At 42.8% G+C, this 18,903-nt stretch overlaps 1 protein-coding gene across 1 annotated transcript in view; it reads left to right on the top strand.

Moving 5' to 3' along the window:
* CACNA2D3 (calcium voltage-gated channel auxiliary subunit alpha2delta 3) overlaps nucleotides 1–18,903 on the top strand; it is a 776,419-nt gene that overhangs the window by 696,817 nt on the left and 60,699 nt on the right. The window contains exons 28-31 of the mRNA XM_032458250.1: nucleotides 2,627–2,688; nucleotides 3,671–3,715; nucleotides 12,564–12,626; nucleotides 15,616–15,686. Of these exons, the coding sequence (XP_032314141.1) occupies nucleotides 2,627–2,688; nucleotides 3,671–3,715; nucleotides 12,564–12,626; nucleotides 15,616–15,686 (241 nt within the window). The remainder of the gene's footprint in view (nucleotides 1–2,626; nucleotides 2,689–3,670; nucleotides 3,716–12,563; nucleotides 12,627–15,615; nucleotides 15,687–18,903) is intronic.

Here is an 18,903-nt window from a genome sequence, read left to right as displayed (position 1 = left end):
AAAGCTGGGTTGGTGGTGCTGAATTCTTTTAGCTTTTGTTTATCTGTGAAGCTTTTTATTTCTCCATCAAATATGAACAAAAGCCTTGCTGGATAGAGTATTCTTGGTTACAAGTTTTTCCCTTTCATCACTTTGAATATATCATGCCATTCTCTTCTGGCCTGTGGAGTTTCTGCTGAAAAATCAGCTGGTAACTTTATGGGAGTTCCCTTGTATGTTATTTGTTGCTTTTCTCTTGCTGATTTTAATATCTTCTCCTTATCCTTAAGTTTTGTCAGTTTGATTACTATGTGCCTCAGTGTATTCCTCTGTGGGTTAATCCTGTGTGGAACTCTCTGTGCTTCCTGGACTTGGGGAACTGTTTCCTTTTCCAAGTTAGGTAAGTTTTTGGCTATTATCTCTTCTGATATTTTCTCAGGTCCTTTCTCTCTCTCTTCTCTTTCTGGGACCCCTATAATGTGAATATTAGTGCACTTCATGTTGTCCCAGAGTTGTTTTTTTTTTTTTTTTTAACTATGCTCATTTCTTTTCATTCTTTTTTCTTTTCTGAGGTAGTGATTTCCACTAATCTGTCTTCTGGCTCATTGACCCGTTCTTCTGCTTCATTTGGTCTATTCTTGGTTCCTTCTAGCATATTATTCATTTCAGTCATTTTTATTCTTCACCTCTTATTGGGCATTCTTTATATTTTTTAACTTTTTGCTAAAAACATCCCTCTGTGCATGTATACTCCTCCTGAGTTCTATGAACATCTTCACCATCATAAACTCTTTCTCGGATAGATTGCCTATCTCCTCATCATTTATGTCTTCTTCTGGGATTTTATCTTATGCCTTGGCCTGGAAGATATTCCTCTGCCACCTCATATTGTCTATCTTTCTGTTTGTATTTTTAGATGGGTTAGTTAACGTTTCTTGACCTTGGAGAAGTGGCCCTCTGTGGGAGACGTCCTATGTGTCCCAGTAGTACACTCCTATCTTGTCATCCAAGGGTCAGAGTCCAGCTGGTTCCAGGGTAGAGTCTGGCCTGTGCTTATGGATTCCTTCCTCAAGCTTTGGGGTTGTTGTTTTCTTATTTCTGGTATCTTTGCCTTGGAGGATGAGGCTGGACTAAAAGCTTATGCAGGTTTCTTGGCAGGAGGAGTTGGTGCTTGCCCACTGCTGGGTGGAGCTAGGTCCTGGTCCTCAAGTGGGTAGAGCCATATCTAGGGGTGTGTCCAGAGGGCTCGGGAAGTCTGCTGATGGGTGGGGCTGTGTTCCCACCCAGTATGTTGTTCAGCCTGAGGCTTCCCAGCACTTAAGCCTACAGGTTGTTGGGTGGGGCTAGGGTTTGGTACAAATGACCCAAGCAAGATGTCAATCTCCAGGAAAGCTTATATAGATGAACACTTCCTGAACATCCTCTTTTATGTCCCCTGGGTGAGTCACAGCTATCTCCTACCTCCCCAGGAGATTTTCCAAAACCAGCAGACAGGTCTTGCCCAGGTTCCTATGAAGTCACTGCCTCTGCCCTTGGACCTGGCACGTTCAAAATTCTGTGTGCATTTCCCAAGAGAATGAAATCTTTATTTCCCCCAGTCCCTTGGGGCTCCTGGAGTTAAGCCCTGCTAGCCTTCAGAACCAGATGTTCTGGAGTCTCCTCCTTCCAGTGGCAGAACCCCAGGCTGGGGAGCCTAATGTGGGACTCAGAACTTTCACTCATGTGGGAGGTCCTCTGGGACTTAATTATTCTTCAGCTTGTGGGTCACCCACCCCCAGGGTATGGGGCTTGATTATATCGTGAGCACACCCTTACTGTCCCACTGAGGTTCCTTCTTTATGTTTCCAGTTGAAGATCTTTTTCGCTAGGTTTTTTGTTTTTTTTGTTTTTGTTTTTGTTTTTGTTTTTGTTTTTGTTTTTATGGTTGTTTAGCAGTCAGTTGTGGTTTTGTTCCCTTGCAGTTTTTTAAAAAAATGAATACTCAGTGCACCAATATTTCAAGGTCCCTCATTCCTGCCCTCAACCAAGGTGGCCGCTGGGATAGCCGGCACCAAGGCGCAGGTGCCGTACCGTCAGTCCTCCCTCTTCCCGTCCTTCCTTGCACCCAACCGCTCACTCACCAGCTGCACTCCCTTGCTGTGCCCTTAGCCTCATCCCGCTTCCTGCCGCCCCCGCCCGTCCAGGCTCCCTACCCCGGAAGTGGATAGTACTGCTCAGCAGAGGGGACGAGGGGGAGGGGGAAGTGCTTCTAGGGAGACGCAGGACTTGGCGTTTGTAAACTTGCGTCAGTCCGGGTGGAGGCAACGGTGGCCTTGGGATTGGTGGCCACGGGGTTGGCTCTGTGTGCTGGGGCCTGGAGGAGGCGCCACTTGCAGCGAAGGAGACAGCAGAAGGCCTCGCGTGGTGGGTAGGAGCACGCGCTGCGGAGCGCACCACAGCCTCGTGTCGCGCGGGCAGAAGGCAGCGGCAGCCGCTCCAGGCCGTGAGGCGCGGCGCGGCCAGGGGGAGGGGAGCTGTAAATTTAGTTTTTGAGTGTTCTTATATGCTTACTTCAGCTTCTTGCCATGACAGATAATTTTCAATGATAATCTTCAGTAATTGTGTAAAGAAATCTCTAATGCCTTGTTTTATTTATAATTTGTCCCAGCTGTAGGCATTCAGATGAAACTTGAATTTTTCCAAAGAAAGTTCTGGACTGCCAGCAGACAGGTAAGTTATAATCAGCATATTTAAGTATTAGTGACTTTATTATATAGGTGTTCAAATTTGGGTACGTGGAGCCTAAAAGTGCCAGAATTCCAAAGAATGTTTATAAAATGAACTGCTGGTCTGCTCAGATTACCTTTCATGTCACTGCGAAATAAAGAGCTGACAGCACGTTAGACACCACAAGCTGGGGAAGCAGGGAATTCGCCCCTGCAAACAGTTTTAATTGTGAAATCAAGACAGTGACCTTCTAAAAGAGAAGTTTTTCTTCTAAGTATTGAGGACTTATGTGAATTTTCATAGTGGCTCTTTTCTAATCTTGTGATGGCCAGTTATTTATTTGCGAATCTCCTTATTGCATTTTTGAAGACTCTTGTATAATTAGGTTAGACTAAGCATACATCTGCCTTCTTTGGCCACAGGGCTTCTCTGACTTGGATAATGTGGGAACATTCTTTCTTGCACTATGCTCTCTGTGCTAAGTAATCTCAGTGATATTTGTTCAGTATTTCAGCAGAAATGGCAACATGTAAGTTGCCTCCACTTATCCAATTCAAATGTTGGAATGGTATATAATTTCTTAAATGAACATACTTTAGGAGACTATATACTAAGACAGGAGTTCTTTAAAAAGTCACTGGGGGTTAATTTAAAACTAAATAAATACGTAACTGTATTTCTTGTTGCTCAAATATTTGTGATCTTAAAAAGATACCAACATTGAATGACACCATAGAATAAACAACAGAAAATGTAAATGAGCTAGGTTCCCCCCCATATTGCCTCTTATATTACTCTTTGGAGCTGATACTATTCCTAGAGAGGGTGAGCAGATTCACCCTGGAGCCTTCTCTTTGGATGAAATTTGGTATTTGCGTAACATGCTAGGACTTTGATAGCCGGTCCTTGAGTAACTAAGTGGCAGCCATAGCAGACACTAGTATGTCCCAATAACATGGTTTCTTGTTTTCCCTCCACCCCACAGTGCGCCTCTCTGGATGGCAAATGCTCTATCAGCTGCGATGATGAGGTATGATGGCCTCCTGGCACTCTGTCTGCCCTGGCCACAGAGGGTGGGGATGACAGAGGGTGCTTTCTCACAGGAGGAAATGTCTCACAGAGCCAAGTCTAACAGATTGCTCTGGACCAATCTCTTAAAAACGCAAGGACATTTGCTTTGTTTCTTTTTTTTCCTCTCTTCCCCCAATCAGATAGTCTATGAAAGCTAGAGAAATGTGATTGAAATGTCCCAAGAACAGCACTATTGGGATTTTGGAATTTTATAGAAAACGATACAGATTACTGTCATTTGAAGCTCACATTACAACTCTCAAAGTTTTTTCCCCATGTGGTATCTCTTCATCTTTGTAACCACCCAGTGAAATGGATAGGAATGAATGTCCCATTTTGCAGTGGGGCAAACTGAGGATCATAGAAAATAAGGGACTTGCATAGTTTCATGTAATAAACAAGCTGAAAATCTAGGAGTTGAAAACTCAGAATGTGGCATTCTAGCATAGTGCCTCCTTCCTACAACCCCCTTTCCCTCCCGTTTTCCTTTCTCCTTATGTCTCTCCCTCTCTCTCAGTCTTGGGAGGAGGAATTTGAATCCCGCACATGAGCGATAGAAGAAAAAAGACGCACCACTGCTCTAAGTCCGTTTATCAGATTTAAGTTTTTACGGCATTCAGACCCATGTTCCTGCTACCCCGTATTTTGGATCCAGCAGATGTGTGGTAGGCTTTCACTTTGGCTCAGGTGGCCTTTCTGTGAGTCAGCCAAGCCATTAGTCAATACATGAACTGGAACTTATAAATGATCACATACTTACTTCCTTCTGGTTACCACAAGGATGAAGGAAATCCTAATGAAACATAATTTCAACACAGAAAACATAGATTAGAAGTATATTTCCAAAGAGAAGGAAAAACAAATAGAGAAACATAAAAGGGAGTCCAGGATGAAGCTAAAACACAAAATCCTAGGTCCCCAAAGACCTGGCTGCCAGCTTAAAAAAAGAAAAAAAATCTTAGTTGCAGTATAAGTCACTATTGAAAGAGTACAAGCCAATCAGCTTTTCAACAAAAGCCCTACCTTTTCTGACAATCAGATTGGAAATAATTTTCCCTTAGGAAAGAGTGCCCTGTGATTTTTATGATCAATACCCCTTCAGTAAGTTTGAGGATGTCATTCATAGGATAGTCAAATGGCTTCAGACCTCTCCTCTGTCTGAGTCATTCATTGTCATATTGGGGCACTCAGCTCAAGACAATGCAGTTCAGTAGTAATACTGATTAATCAGTGTCACAAGGCCCTGTGTTAAGTCCTTCACTTGTACTAATTACTAATCCTAATTTATGGTAAAGGAACTGAGGACAGTGGGTTGGTTAGTTGGGTGACTGGATGGATGGTGTTTTGGATAGCTGGTTGGTTGATTGGTTGGTTACTAGTTGGTTGGTTGGTTTAATTGAAGATAAATAGTTGGTTAAACAATTTAATGAATAAAGCCAGAGGCAGTAATCTTCCTACAACCCACACTACCTCTGTGCATCCTCACAGATAAAAATAAGTGGAAATGGATCCACACTTAGAGCTAGAAGCATAAAATATATACTAGTCATTTGGTGACTGATTTCACAGGTGGTCTAGGTGGCTAAAGGTGCAGGCTATGGAGTTTGAATAACTTCAAATTGTGACTCTGACAGTAATAAGCTGAACCTCCTGTGCCTTAGTTTCTTCAACTATACAATGGGGGTAGAAACACCTACCTTACAGAGTAGTGGTGAAGATGAATGAGATAATATATGGAAACTATATGGTACAGCTCCTGGCAAATGGTAAACACTCCATAAACTATCAAACATAAACTCCATTAGCTATCAAACAAAAATGTCTGCAGACACATACTTCTTTTAGAGTAGTGGTTCACTTGAACCTAAAACCTCAGATAGCAATGGCATATACACTTTAGGCAATGACAGTTTCCCCTGGGCATTGTAAGCACAAGGTAGGATGCTTTCCTCACTACTAATGATCTCCTTTAGCAGCCATTGGGATGAACTCCCATTCAAATATCATTTTAAAGGTTGACATACTTTGAAAATTAAGCATGGAACTTTCTCAAGTTTCCGAACTTGATCTGATGCTCAAATGTCCTCATTTTGCACTTTGAAACTATCATTCATTTCCCATTTTGATTCTAAGTTTTGGCTTCAGGCAACCAGTTGACAAAGTTTTAAATGGAAAAGCCAGACCCCTTTCCATCTTTTCAGCAGACTCTTTCCATGTGTCATTCCCCCTTCATACGTTTTAATTAAGTCTTTGAGACCATGTACCTCCACTCCCCCAACTGCCCTCAAGTGATCAGGTCCTCATTAAAAACAGCTGTGGGGGCTCATTAAGTTCACATGTTTCTGGCTTCTCCTGTACTGAAGACCTGGCCCAGCTCCTACAGATTTATCAGACACGCTTTGCCTTGGACCCTCTCCAGCTCCTCTGCTCCCCCAACAATGGACTTTCTGGGCCTTGGCAAGAATGCCCTGGGATGATGGGTGGAGTTGGAGTGACCAGATGTCTTCCTGGCTTGTAGAGATACATCTTTGGTTGGCCCAGGCAGTGCCTGAGCCTTGTGACTGGAGGGCCTGGCCATGAGCCTGACTGAGGACCTTAAGGAGCTCCATTCTACCCATGGTTAATGTTAACTTAAGAGCGTGAGAGGAAGCATCTCATCCACTCACTCACTCATCCCTTCAACACATTAACTGAACCCTTCTTACATGCCCGGTACCTCTGACCCCTGGGAAGTCACTGGGAAGCAGAGTCTCAAATGGCCCATGTCCTCCAGGAGCTAACTGGTTAGCAGGGAAAATAAGCATTTGTGATTATCAACCTTGAGAAGAGCTGTGAATTAAAGTAACATGGGGTTGGGCAGGGCAGGCTTCCCTCAGGAGACAACAATTAAGTCAACTAAAAATGGAGAAGGAGATGACATTTAAGAAAATGTCTGAACATGAGCACAGCTCTCCAGGCAAAGAGTACCACATGCAGGTGCTGTGATGGCCGAGGGCTATTGTCTATGGAGTCGTGTTTGGTGTTCAGGTGGAAGGGGAGAAGGAAGGCACGCCCACCTTTGGCCTCAGTCTGACCCATGAGCACTGTCTTCTCACACCTCTCACTCTCTTCTCCCACTCACCTCTCCAACAGCCACCATCTCCTGATGAGAGCACCAGTATTTTGCAAAGAGTGGAGGAGAGAACTTTCTTTCCTACTAAGGCATTTGAAGGAGGTGTGAGAGCATTGAGTGGATGAAAACTCATATTCAGATTCAGCTACCACCTCACTTACTCCAACTAAACAGAGATTAATAATCATGACTAGACTTTGTAAGGCCTTGTAGCATTTCCTCTGGAATTTGAAAGTATGACACAGCTGGAAGAAGAGCTAGATTCAAGTATCCAGGTACTTCCCTCTCTGGGGCCACCCAGCCCAGCCAGTGAGAGGGTTGAGGGTCATTGGAAAAGCTATTGAGAACAAGGAAACAAGTGAATCCTACCTCCAAAATGACCACTTTGCAATACATTTTTCTAAAGACAGGTACGGTTGAACCTTGAATAACGTGGGGCATAGAGGCTCCCACTCTCTGCACACTTGAAAAATCCGCGTATAGCTTGTAGTCAGCCCTCCTACACAAGTTCCTCTGTATGCAGTATTCCGTATCCACAGGTTCAGCCAACTGGCTATCATGTAGTACTGTAGCATTTACTATTGAAAAACATCTCATTGTAGGTGGACATACGCAGTTCAAACCCATATTGTTTAAGTGTCAACTGTATTTTGATCTGATATTTGACCTATGTTGAAAAGATACATCAAGTGATGTGGAGTAAGGGTCAGTCTGTTCTACAAATGAAGTATTATGGAGCAGAGGGGAGACCTGGAGAAAAGGTACTAAGAAATGGCATGTTTGTGCATCCAAGTTGCAGAGACTCAGCCCCACCCTCAGATGTAAGAACCCAGGCTTCTCCCTTTCTCTCTCTCCACAAATGAAAACAACTGGCAGTACAATACTGGGCTAACTGAAACAAAAGGCATCCCCTTGAAACGGAAGGCAGAACAAAAAGCAGTGCAGCTCAGCCGACTCGCCTCCACAATCTCTTACTATGAGCTATGCAGCAACTTCCCTTTCTGAAAAACTCAGTTTGCAGCATTAGGATAGTTACAAAGAGGGCACATAGTAGGTGGCTGATAAACATCATTTGCTGAATAGACATAAGCACAAGTTCTTTAGGGACTCATTATGTGCCTTGCCCTGTGCTCAGCACTTTGCACTCCCTCCTGCTTAATCTTCTCTTCAACTCTAGGAAATAGTCTGTCTCCATCATTCAGATAAGGAAACCGAGACTGGGAGTGTTAAAAGACTTTACTCAAGGTCATACTGATAGCAAATGTCAAAGTCTCTGATTTTCAAGCTAGTATCTTCGCCTCAGGGCTAACCCACCTTCCAGTTAATGCAAGCTCCAGTGCTGTGTTTGTCACCCCAAGTACCCTTCCTCCCCAGCTTTCCTTACTGTGACTGTCCAATTCCTGTGGCCTGTTTTGGGGCTCTGACTTCAGTTATCTACCCGGTCTGCCTTTGTGACCTAGAACTGGACTTCTCAGAGCAATATGGAGTCATTAGACAGTTGAAGAAAGATGTCTTTTTCTTTTCTTTTTTTTTTTTAAGGCAACTTCTCTTACCCTCTCTGTCTTTATCTCTGCATTTTTCAAACAACTTCGTCTAGATGTCTCGTCCAAGGTGGCTGTAGAATGGATGCTTACAATATCTGTCAAAACTTAGAGCTCCTGGTTTCCTCAAGCCCTTCAGCCTGTCCATCTACCCTTGGGACAGGGTGATGGGCAGACACCTTCTGAGACATTTGGCTTAATTTGGGGCAAAAGTAGCATAGTGAGAGAAAGCTGAAAAAAAAATCTCCATTTCCTCTTACAGCAGGGTGGGGGTGGGGGAATATGCAGAAGGCAGTTGAATATTCTTTATTGTAAAGAGACAGAGAGAAAACAGTTGGTCAGACTGAAATCTGGCTAATTCTGTTCTGACTGTTTGATAACCCAATACTTTGCTCACCTAACTCTGGTAGGCTTACTTCACTCCACCGTACTTCCCAGTAATTTAATCCAAGGGGTTGTCATGGAGGTCTGCTTAGGAAGTCATTGTGACAGAATTTACCTAACATAACAGTATTGCCTATAATGAAAATTAAATGACATCTTTCAGATTAAGGGACCCAGGTCTACAACGGTGACACGGCATCCTCGCTTCTGACCTGATTTTCTCAGTAATTTGTAAATCACAATGTTGGCAGTATCTGTTTTTCATTTGACAGAGTGGCCACGTCTTTTTCTCATCAGTGTAACCTTGAAATTCCAACTTACCCACAAACAAGTACAGTACTGTCTCTTCTCTGCCACCAAGTTCCTGTCATGGAATCCTAACTTAATTGGGAAAAAGTGAATTTTAAAAATGTTAAATGGAAGCATGGTCCAAGAAGTAAGTGCCAGCTGCTACTCAGTATATAAGAAGTAACTGCTATTCCCCAGCCCGTGCCCAGGAGAGCTTACCCACTCTGCTGGAGAAGAATGTGACACACCTTTGGAGGAATTGGAAGCTTAAGTGTATAGTCCTTGAGAGCCTTGACCAGCCCTCCTATTCCTCTTCCCATAAACAACTGGGAGGAGGTAGACTGAACTGACCAAAATGAGTAGCCCATTAAGTGTATTTTTAGATTCTAGCCTATAATGGGCTTTTATTTTTCTTCCATCGATTGTTCCTTAGCAAGTGATGGGGCAGTACAGAAAATCCCCCTTGGCTGTTTCTGGCTAAATCTCTTGGTTTCAGGTATTAACTTTAGAATTGTGTGTTTGGAGAGCCCAGGAACCTACAATTGGGGGGTCAACACCACTTGACTAAACTGCTGCAAAACACCAATCATGTTGTTTTTGCTTGTTTTTAGCCATAATAATAACCCCCAGGCACCTGGTGCATTGACTGATCTGGCTGATTTTTCTGTCATTTGTTATAACATGTGGTAGATGAGATCTGTCCTTAGCTATACGTATGCTAAGGAGTTGCTTTTTTTTCAAACAAGAAAAGCCTTCCATGAACAGGCAAGACCCTGGGACCCTAACTATGTCATGTCACTGGGAAGGTGGAGGGAGTTGGCCAGTAGACGGAGTGTGGGCTTTGGAGTCACAAAGTACTGGATTCATGTCCTGCTTGCTTCACTGTATGGCCTTGAGGAAGCTAACGTGGATGAGCCTCAGTTTCTCCTCTTGGAAGAAGATAATCCCTACTTGACAGTGTGACAGCAGTGTGTGAGTTGGTGTCCTCCTATAGCTGCCTCCTTCTCCTCCTCAGCTTGGTTTTCCAAGTTATAAGTTAAAACAGCCTTCTCCCCTTCTCCAGAACTCTTACCTCTGTTCTTTTCACACCAGAAGAGGTGGGAACTCACCTGAGAAGTGAGTCTCCTAATGTCCAGTTTGACCTAGATTCCACCCAGTGCCAGCCATTATAAGGAGCACAGAGGTCCTCATTTCTAAGAAATGAGGGTAGGGAAAGAAGCAAACATTTACAGCAAATAATGAAGCATTTCCTCGAAGCTTTGTCTCTAAATAAAGTGGAAATGGTGAAAATACATTTGTTTTATTTAACAGACTTAAGTGATAATTGTAGTCATATTCTAATTCTACAAGCAAACAAATACATTTAGTTGGGTTTGGGAGTAAGGAGTATAATTCCTGATAAAATTATGAAAATCACAATATAGAATCCTTCACTTTGTATTTGATTTTCTCAGAATGATCACAAGGATCATATATAGTAGAGTTTGATCATTTTCCCCAGGAGCTTCTCTTAGTCCCTTGCTTTTGAAATGATTCTCTCTGGAAGCATCTTTCATGTTATCTGTGGTGATTTTTTCTTTCTTCGTTACCTCTGGCAGATCCTTATGTGCTTTGTGTGTGATTGGAGCTGATCTCCAGCATCACTTTCATAGACTTCATAAAGTCTCTTTCCCAAGATTTTCAGTTGATTTTATAATCTATTTGCTTTATACTTGCCTTGTATTATCTAATATTTACAACATTAGACAGAGATACTGACCAAAGATACAGGTCTAATAGCAAGAGAACTAATTGGCTCTGGATGTTTGAGTGGGAACTAATTTTAAAATTAGGGATAGAGGATGAGTTCTGATGGCTTTGGATTCTCTGTGCATCTGTAAGGATTTGGAGAGTTAACATTTAAATATGAAGTCCACTGCTATACTCAACATGTATTTATTGATTGAGTGGAGGTTAACCTCCCTTTACATTAGGGTCTATATCTACAAAATGACAATCATGACATTCAAATAAACAAGTGTATAGATTTTTCTAATATGACCCAATATAGTCTGGGTTAAAAATCATTGGGGTACTAGTGTGATCGAAAAAAAAATACTGCTATCCAAGAGAACTTTCTACAGTGATAGAAGTGTTCAAAAGTATAATCATTAGCTACAGCTAGTGCAGAGCACTTGAAATGCAGCTAGTGTGACTAAGGAACTGAATTTTTTATTTTATTTAATTTTAATTAACTTAAATTTAAATCTGCATGTAGCTTGTGGCTGCCATACTGGACAGCACAGCTCTGTGAGATTGTTTTCATAATGCTATATCCTAAAAAAGGAGAAAGTTTGCCAAGACTCCCACCAAGGCCAAAGTAGTGTCCATGCAGCTAAGAGCTTCTTTAAATAGTAAAATTATGACCAGGGTACCCAAGTCATTCATCTGGCCCCTGTGGATAACTAAAGGAAACAGCCAACTTTTTTTCTAAAAGGTGCTAGCAGAGCTTTTAATTTTCTCCTGATTCTCCACCATTGCCTACTAATAAAGAATGACTGTTTCTGACCAACTTACTACTGTACTTCTATGGCTGACTAAGATCAACTCCGTTGGATAGGTAAATGTCCCAGAAAACTCCAGCCCTGTGGTGGCCTGGAGCTAGGGGAATTTAGCTCAGGGTAAAGATATGTTACAAATTAAATGTTGCAGTCAGTATGTAAAGCTGCAATAAATAGAAACTGAGTTACATCAAGGACAGAATTAAACCTTAAGTTTAAACTCCACAGCACTGTAATTAAAACTTAGCCTGTAGCAAATCATTCACTTGAGATTGAAGTAGTGTGGGGGAAGCAGAGGTTTGGGTTTACCTTGCTACAATTTATAAGTCTGAGCTACCAAAAGCTAACAGCCCTGCCCCCAAATCCAGCTCCCAATTAAAAACACAGTTTGAAAACCTTTAGGAGGCCTGAGGGGCCCCTTTAACAGAAGTCTGCCCCTTCCCCCCTGCCTAAGTCTATGAACAAATTAAAAAATATTACCTGGTCCCCTGATGGTCTTCTGAGCTGACACGGTGTTTTCATTAATACATCATTAGAGTAATGGCATTGTGCTGGCGTTTTGCTTTCAAAACAGCCTGCACTTCAGCCACTGTGAATACAAACTCGGGGGCCTCTGAACACTTTGTTCCTGGGAAATATTATTCAGGTCATATACATTTTAAAAAGGGAAGACAAACTGTAATGAATAATTTTTAAATGTATATTCTTTTTATCCTAATCTGGGATGTTCGAGGCTTGCTCAGTGTTTTATTTTTGTTTGTTAGTTTTGCAGAGTAAATGCTGGGGTTAGCTTAACCATGGCCTCAACTCTTAGAGCCAGCAGGCATTTCCAATTCCCCCAAAACATCCTTAAATAAGTTTCTCCCGGGTTGGAAATACGTCATTTCGTGTAAAATCAGTCTGAGGACCCAAAGTTGAAACTGTGGTGTTTTTATTTTCTAGACTGTGAACTGTTACCTCATAGACAATAATGGATTTATTCTGGTGTCTGAAGACTACACACAGGTGAGTGAGAAATTTCTCCCAACTCAAAGTAAGGATCTTAGAATGTGCTTGGGTCAAGGGGAGCAAATTATGGTGCTGAAACTTTGAGACAATTATCTGTATTTAAGAGATTATAAAACCTTATTTTCATTCCTCTAAGAATGTCACAGCCTACTTCTCAGCAGGCCCCAAAGAGTTTTTACCTCTGGGGAGGAGGTGGGCAGTGGTGCTGGTGCAGAGCTCAGGGTCTGCTCTCTCACTCATAAAATGTTCAATTTATAGACCTTTTTGCTTCAAGCGTGGAGATGCCTAAAGAGTTTGGGCGATTTTAAAGAGGTTTCCTACTTTTAGTATTTTGATATTTTATCTATCTGTCTATCTATAATTTATATATACACACATATATATGTATATATGTCAATATAATTTTTATGGCTTTCTTTCTGGTTTTTACTTTTGAAAAAGTTATCTGAGTTTAAGAATTAACTTGGATTCTCAACGCAGAGGGACAAGGACCCACAGATAGATGAAGAATGTTTTTCATTTGATCGAGCTGTGTGCATTGTGGGAGAAGGAGGGAAATATGACAAGAAACCAAGCAAGGGTGCTGAGCACAGAAAGCTCCACTGTATTTGGAAATCAAAATAAGAGTTAAAATTGATAGCATTGCAAAAGAGAAACAAAGATTTCTCCTGTAAAATTTGGTACATGAAAACTTTTTCTGCAATTAGAAATGAAATTAGCATATTAAAAGAATGTCAAATACAGACAAGTTCAGCAGTGTGGGGTAGTAAAGTAATACTGGAGGCAGAGGCAAATGGTTTCTGGGGCGAGCTCTCTTCCTTAACTTGTTTTGGGGTCTTGGGCACATCACTTGGGCTCCCTGAGAGGAGAAGGATTGACTACAGATGGGTTCTTTTATCTCTGATATTTGCAGATACTAGCATTTTATAATGAAGTTCCATTTAAATCATTTAAAATGTTTTAATAGTCAACAGTGCAATAGGTCCATTAATGCCTAATAAGTTAGTTAATTGTCCTTAAGTGTGGCTCCTTAGGGTCTAAGCTCACTGGCTTGTTAATTTGTGAACACTGGCTTCAGGTAACGTGTGGAGCTGTGCTTCAGTTTCCCCTCTTCTCTATGAGAATGTTGTGGGATTTTAAATGCACCTTTGGTGGGTTACAGTTACATGATTGAGACTCAGACTGCCCACACACAGTCTCCTGAGATCCTGGACATCACTGGGATATTAGACAGTTGATGGACATTAGATAGGAAGGATGAGCCCATGAAACAAAGCCAGTCTCTGGGAGCAAGAATGGTCATAGGCCTATGTAATGTGCCTATGTGTCTGGAAGAAGAAACACTGAGACACTCAGGAACCCAAATTAATCCCCTCTGAGGAGGAGCTCTGTTGTCCTGCATTAATCATGGAGGGCTGAGATGGGAACCTGGTCCTGGGTGAAGAAGGACATGGTGAATGTCTTCCAGTGCTGAGTCTTGGTCTAGCCAACGAAGTGAACCACTGAAATAAGGACCCTTCCCAAGCCTGTTGCCTACTTTACCTCTGGGTAGAATAGTCCAGGGAGCCTGCCAGCCTGCATTGCCTCAGCTTGTTTGATGTCTGATTTCCTGTACCCCAATTAGGGTAATTCTTCATCTCACAACCAGTTCCACTGATACTAGCATATTTACACACAGGAAATGCACATGTCTTTGCTCCCAGCAGCACAGCGGCGCAGCAGCACATACCCATAGGGTTTGCCAAAGTTCAAATGTCCCTGGAGTGAAAAAGGCAATGTTCAATATTCAGTCAGTGAAATGTCATTTCTTTCTTTCCTCCCCTATTTTCTGACTTTTTAGCGAAGTCTATATGTGCCTTTCTGCCTGAAAACTCCCAGGAGCGTGGTTGAGGTCACTCTGTTGTAATGGAATTGAGATTTAATTAATACAAAACCTGTGGAATTTGTATAATTTGGGCCCACCCACCTATCCCCTACATAAGCGATAAATGTTTAGAGCATCAGCGGTAGAGATGCGAGTTCTCTGCTGGTCTACACTAGCTCATTCCAGGGTGTTGGCAGAGGAAGGCTATTGCTCCAAGCTCTGTTCCACTGTACTGGATACACCCTCCCCCTTGGGACACTTATGATAGTGCTCCAGGAGTCTGGAGGGATGCCCGAGATGTTCACCCTTCATTCCACTGTTCAGAGTTTGCAAATCTTGGCCAGCACCAAGAACTAGACTTGCAGAAGCATCAGCCTGGTGCCGGGGAAGGACTGTTGCCCCAAAGACAGCTCCAGAGTTGGGGTCGACCATTGGAAGTTGGATTGGCTGAACCTTCTTTTCAAGGGGCTGGACAGCTTCATTCCTGGTCAACATATTAACTGCCTGTGGACAAAATGAGAATGTTCCCCAGAAAGTGATTTAGAGAAAGAACATAATCTCTGCCATAGGAAGGTTGTAGGGTCCATGAAGAAGACCGCTGTATTTCCCTAAACGGGTCATTCAGGGATTATAAACAGTTCTTTTTATTACTGCCTAGGAAGCCTTTTCACAGCCTGTTTCTGTCTGTATGAAGTAGTGTTTTAATCACAAGGGATTGAGTACAGATTAATGCCCACTCCCTCCATGCAAGACCAATGCTGTGTGGGTGCACGTGCGCGTGAGCCTGCACTCACCTGTGTGCTCATGTGTATGCACACGTGTGCATGTGCGTTTTAATTCCAGCACTCAGCATGTGTTATGCAATGCCACCCTCACCAGCCACCCTCCCCCTGCCCCTGTCATATATTTGGAACATTCACATCTGCTAGCTAGTTCACTCTGTAATCCCATAACTTCTCATGACCATTAAGACCTTTCCCACTTTTATGTAACAGTAGTCCTGAAGACCTGCTTTTTGCCTCTGTCAGCTCCAGGACGCAGTCTGTGTCCGTTTTTATTCTCCGGTGTTTGGGCACATTATTTATCTACACTTCCTCACAGGTCTTCTTTTCTTCCCCACAGACTGGAGACTTTTTTGGTGAGGTGGAGGGAGCTGTGATGAACAAATTGTTAACAATGGGCTCCTTTAAAAGGTAAGGATTTTATGGTCCCTTGCGTGCCCCCCCCGAGAAAGTGCCTAAATAAAATAAAACAAACCAAGGTCAAATAAAGCAAGCCCAGACTTGACCCCATGGCTGGTTTGTACTTGTGTTCATGCTCCAGAAGATCTCCTGAAATTTGATGCCTCTTGCATGAGTGTTAAGAGTCTCAGAAACTCAGCTCACAATGCGGTCCCTGTTCCCTTAGCAGAGCATTTATTAGAGGCCAGTACTGAAGTCAGCCTGCACTGGGACGTGATTATTTGTCTCAAGCAAATGAGTGCAAGGAAGTAGGAAACATTTTCACCTGGTCAAGAAAGAGGAGTGTGTCTTGTCTCACACTGACCAACTGGGAAAGCTTGCTAGGAATCTGGAACTCAGGGATAGGAAGTGACATTGAGACTCATTAATACAATTTTTTGGAAAATCAAGTAAAAGTTCTCAAAACCTGCCCCCAGATGGAGGTAAGTTTAAGTCTGCTGTAGAAGACAACCCAGAGGGTGTCATATTGGTGGCAGGGACCACTCAACTGGGTTGTGAGAGCTCTTATTGACCCTAAGTGACGCTTGTATAGGATGATTTCCTCATGCCCTGTATCTCTCATGAGCAGGCCAGCTATGCTCTTGAGAACACCAAAGCCAGTGGGAAAAGCCATGACTATGAAATCAGGATGCCAGTAATGTACCCCCAGGAGTCAATCTGTCTCCCTTTCCTTGGCCTCCCTGGAAGAAAGGTGGCCTTTGAAGTGGTGCTTTCCTGGACATATTTGTTGCTGTTAAATGTATAATAGCAGGAAATACAAGGATGGACCTCAGCTCACCTGTAAGAACTGTTGCCTGCGAGAAAGACAACCTCCCAGTTTATTAATCCCTTGTAGCTGAATGGCCAGGAAATGTTAGCTCAGGAAATTGGACTTCTAAGCCAGTCAACAAGACCAACTGAATGCTGTGCTGAAAGCAGGGAATTCAAAAATGATGACCCAGTTTTTGAGATTCCGTAGCTTGTTTGTGCCAGAAAGAGGGAAACAAGAAATGATGTAAAGAAAATGGCATAACTCCAGCACTTTTGCAATCTGTGACACACTTGCTCTCGGTCTGAGTGTTCACTCCTGCTCAATTCTCACTTTAAAATTCAAGTACATTTTTGTTTTCCCCTTTTTTTTTTGCCAGGAGTCATTGTACACAAGCTTAAAAACTCTGCTTGGAGTAGGGCTTGGGTTGCTCTGGAGTTTTCCATGGCTTCTTAAAGCTTCCCAGGGCAGCTTCTGGATTGTCTCTCATCCAGGACACCACTGTTTTTTTTGGTATCTTTATGTGGATATGTACATTTGTATTGTGTTAGCTTGTTTTCAACTTCATTGGGTAGGGGGAGACAAAAGAGGAAGAATAATCACACATGTGTTTCTCATTTGAAAGCATATTTTTCAACTTTTTTTAACAAAATTACTCTTTTCCCTCCTTCCTTTTGGATATTCCTTTCAAACTGGTGGGAGAAAGAGAAAGGTTGTAGTGGAATGTTAAATTCCTAGACTTCTTAATGTGGATGAAGTATGGTTGACATGAATTTAGAACTTTCTTTTACTACAAGGGTAGCTGACATATTTGAGAAAAGGGAAGGGCTGGGACTCTACTCAATTTTAGCAGCAACTGCTGTCATCTGGGAATTAGTTGACAAACCCCCTGGGCATATGTGAAAGGCCCCCACACTGGCCAGGACAACAATGAGATTTTGGGTTTTGAAGTCGGATGGATTGGGTTCAAATTCAGGCTCTGACATTTGCTAGCTGCATAACTTAGAGTAGTCATGTTGCCTCCCCAAGCTTTGGTTTCTTTATGTGGAAAATGAAGATGATAATAATAATTACTTGCAAAGGTTGCTGTCAGAGTTAATGAGATAATAATAAGCATAAAATTCTCACATAGTGCCTGGCATATATTAAGGGCTCAATAATTGCTAGCTGCTTCTGTGATTTTTGTTGTGGATCTTTGGCTTCGCTTCCTACTTGGCATTAGGTGATGCTTTTTTTACGTTTACACATTTCACAACAGGCTTCACATGACGCCTGGTGATGGGGTCTCCATTCAGTCAGTGTTGGGGTGCTGCTGTCCTCCTGGAACTCAGACGTTCATGCCCTTGCCCTTGCCAGCAGTGCAGTGCTTATTCAGAGTGTAAGGTTGATGGTCCTTTTGTTCAGAGGAGATCTGTATTTCAGAAGCACTGTAGCCACAAGTAACTGACAGTGCCCTGGGACATATCGGGCACCATGTTGCGATGTACCCCACCCCCAAACACAGGGTATGTGGAGGCTGAGTTGCTTTAGTGACATGGTTGAGCCCTGGTAAAGTTCAGGACTGGTTCACCTAGCTGACATCTCATCTCAGCATCTTGGACAGCATGCCCTGACACAAAGTTTCTTGATTTGGTCTGCTTATACCCAGTCCTAAAGAAACGTGTTTCATACACAGGAGCTCTACACATCATCTCCTTCAGCAGGACAGAGCTCAAAGTAAAGAACAGCATCTCCCTTTATCAACCTCCCTTTTCTCTCTCCCCACTAGTCCATATTTGTTGCCTCTGTCTCTAAAGCAAGACGATGCTTGCCTACTTGGCAGTGGAGTCTTCCCTTGATTGTTTGGCCACTTACCTAGTGACCTGATGGCCATCCTACGTAGCAGTGCCATTAGAGGGAAAGAACATCGTCTTCTGTGTCTGCAGTGCTATGTGTGAGGAAGGGAAGTCAATGATTTGTTTGAATAAATTACCAACTTGAGGGAGCTTTGAGAGAGTTCTGCAGCAGCACGTGCAAACAATCTAAGAGGTAAAGTGGCCACTCTTGGTCACCTAGGCCAAGTCTTTAACTTGACTCTGTCCACCCAGCTTACAGATGATATAGTGGCCAGGACCCTGTAACATACCAGTAGCCTCAGTGATGTGAAAATAATGATCATTATGGCTATTTTCCTAGAGCACCTACCATGCACCAGGCCTGGGTTGCACCTGACAGATCTTACCTCTTGCAGTCCTTTCCAATGACTTTGTGAGAGGTATAAACAGGACCAGTGCCTCATTTGCAGGGCCCAGTGCAAAATGAAAATATGGGGCCCCTTTTTCAAAAATTACTAAGAATTCAAGAAGGCAACAAGAGAGTATTAAGCCAAGCACAGGACCCTTCTAAGAGCAGGGTTCTGTGCAGTTACACAGGCCACATGCC

Source organism: Camelus ferus, chromosome 17, assembly GCF_009834535.1.
Source record: "Camelus ferus isolate YT-003-E chromosome 17, BCGSAC_Cfer_1.0, whole genome shotgun sequence".
In the NCBI taxonomy this organism is placed as follows: domain Eukaryota; kingdom Metazoa; phylum Chordata; class Mammalia; order Artiodactyla; family Camelidae; genus Camelus; species Camelus ferus.
This window is presented reverse-complemented; position numbering and strand designations above follow the sequence as displayed.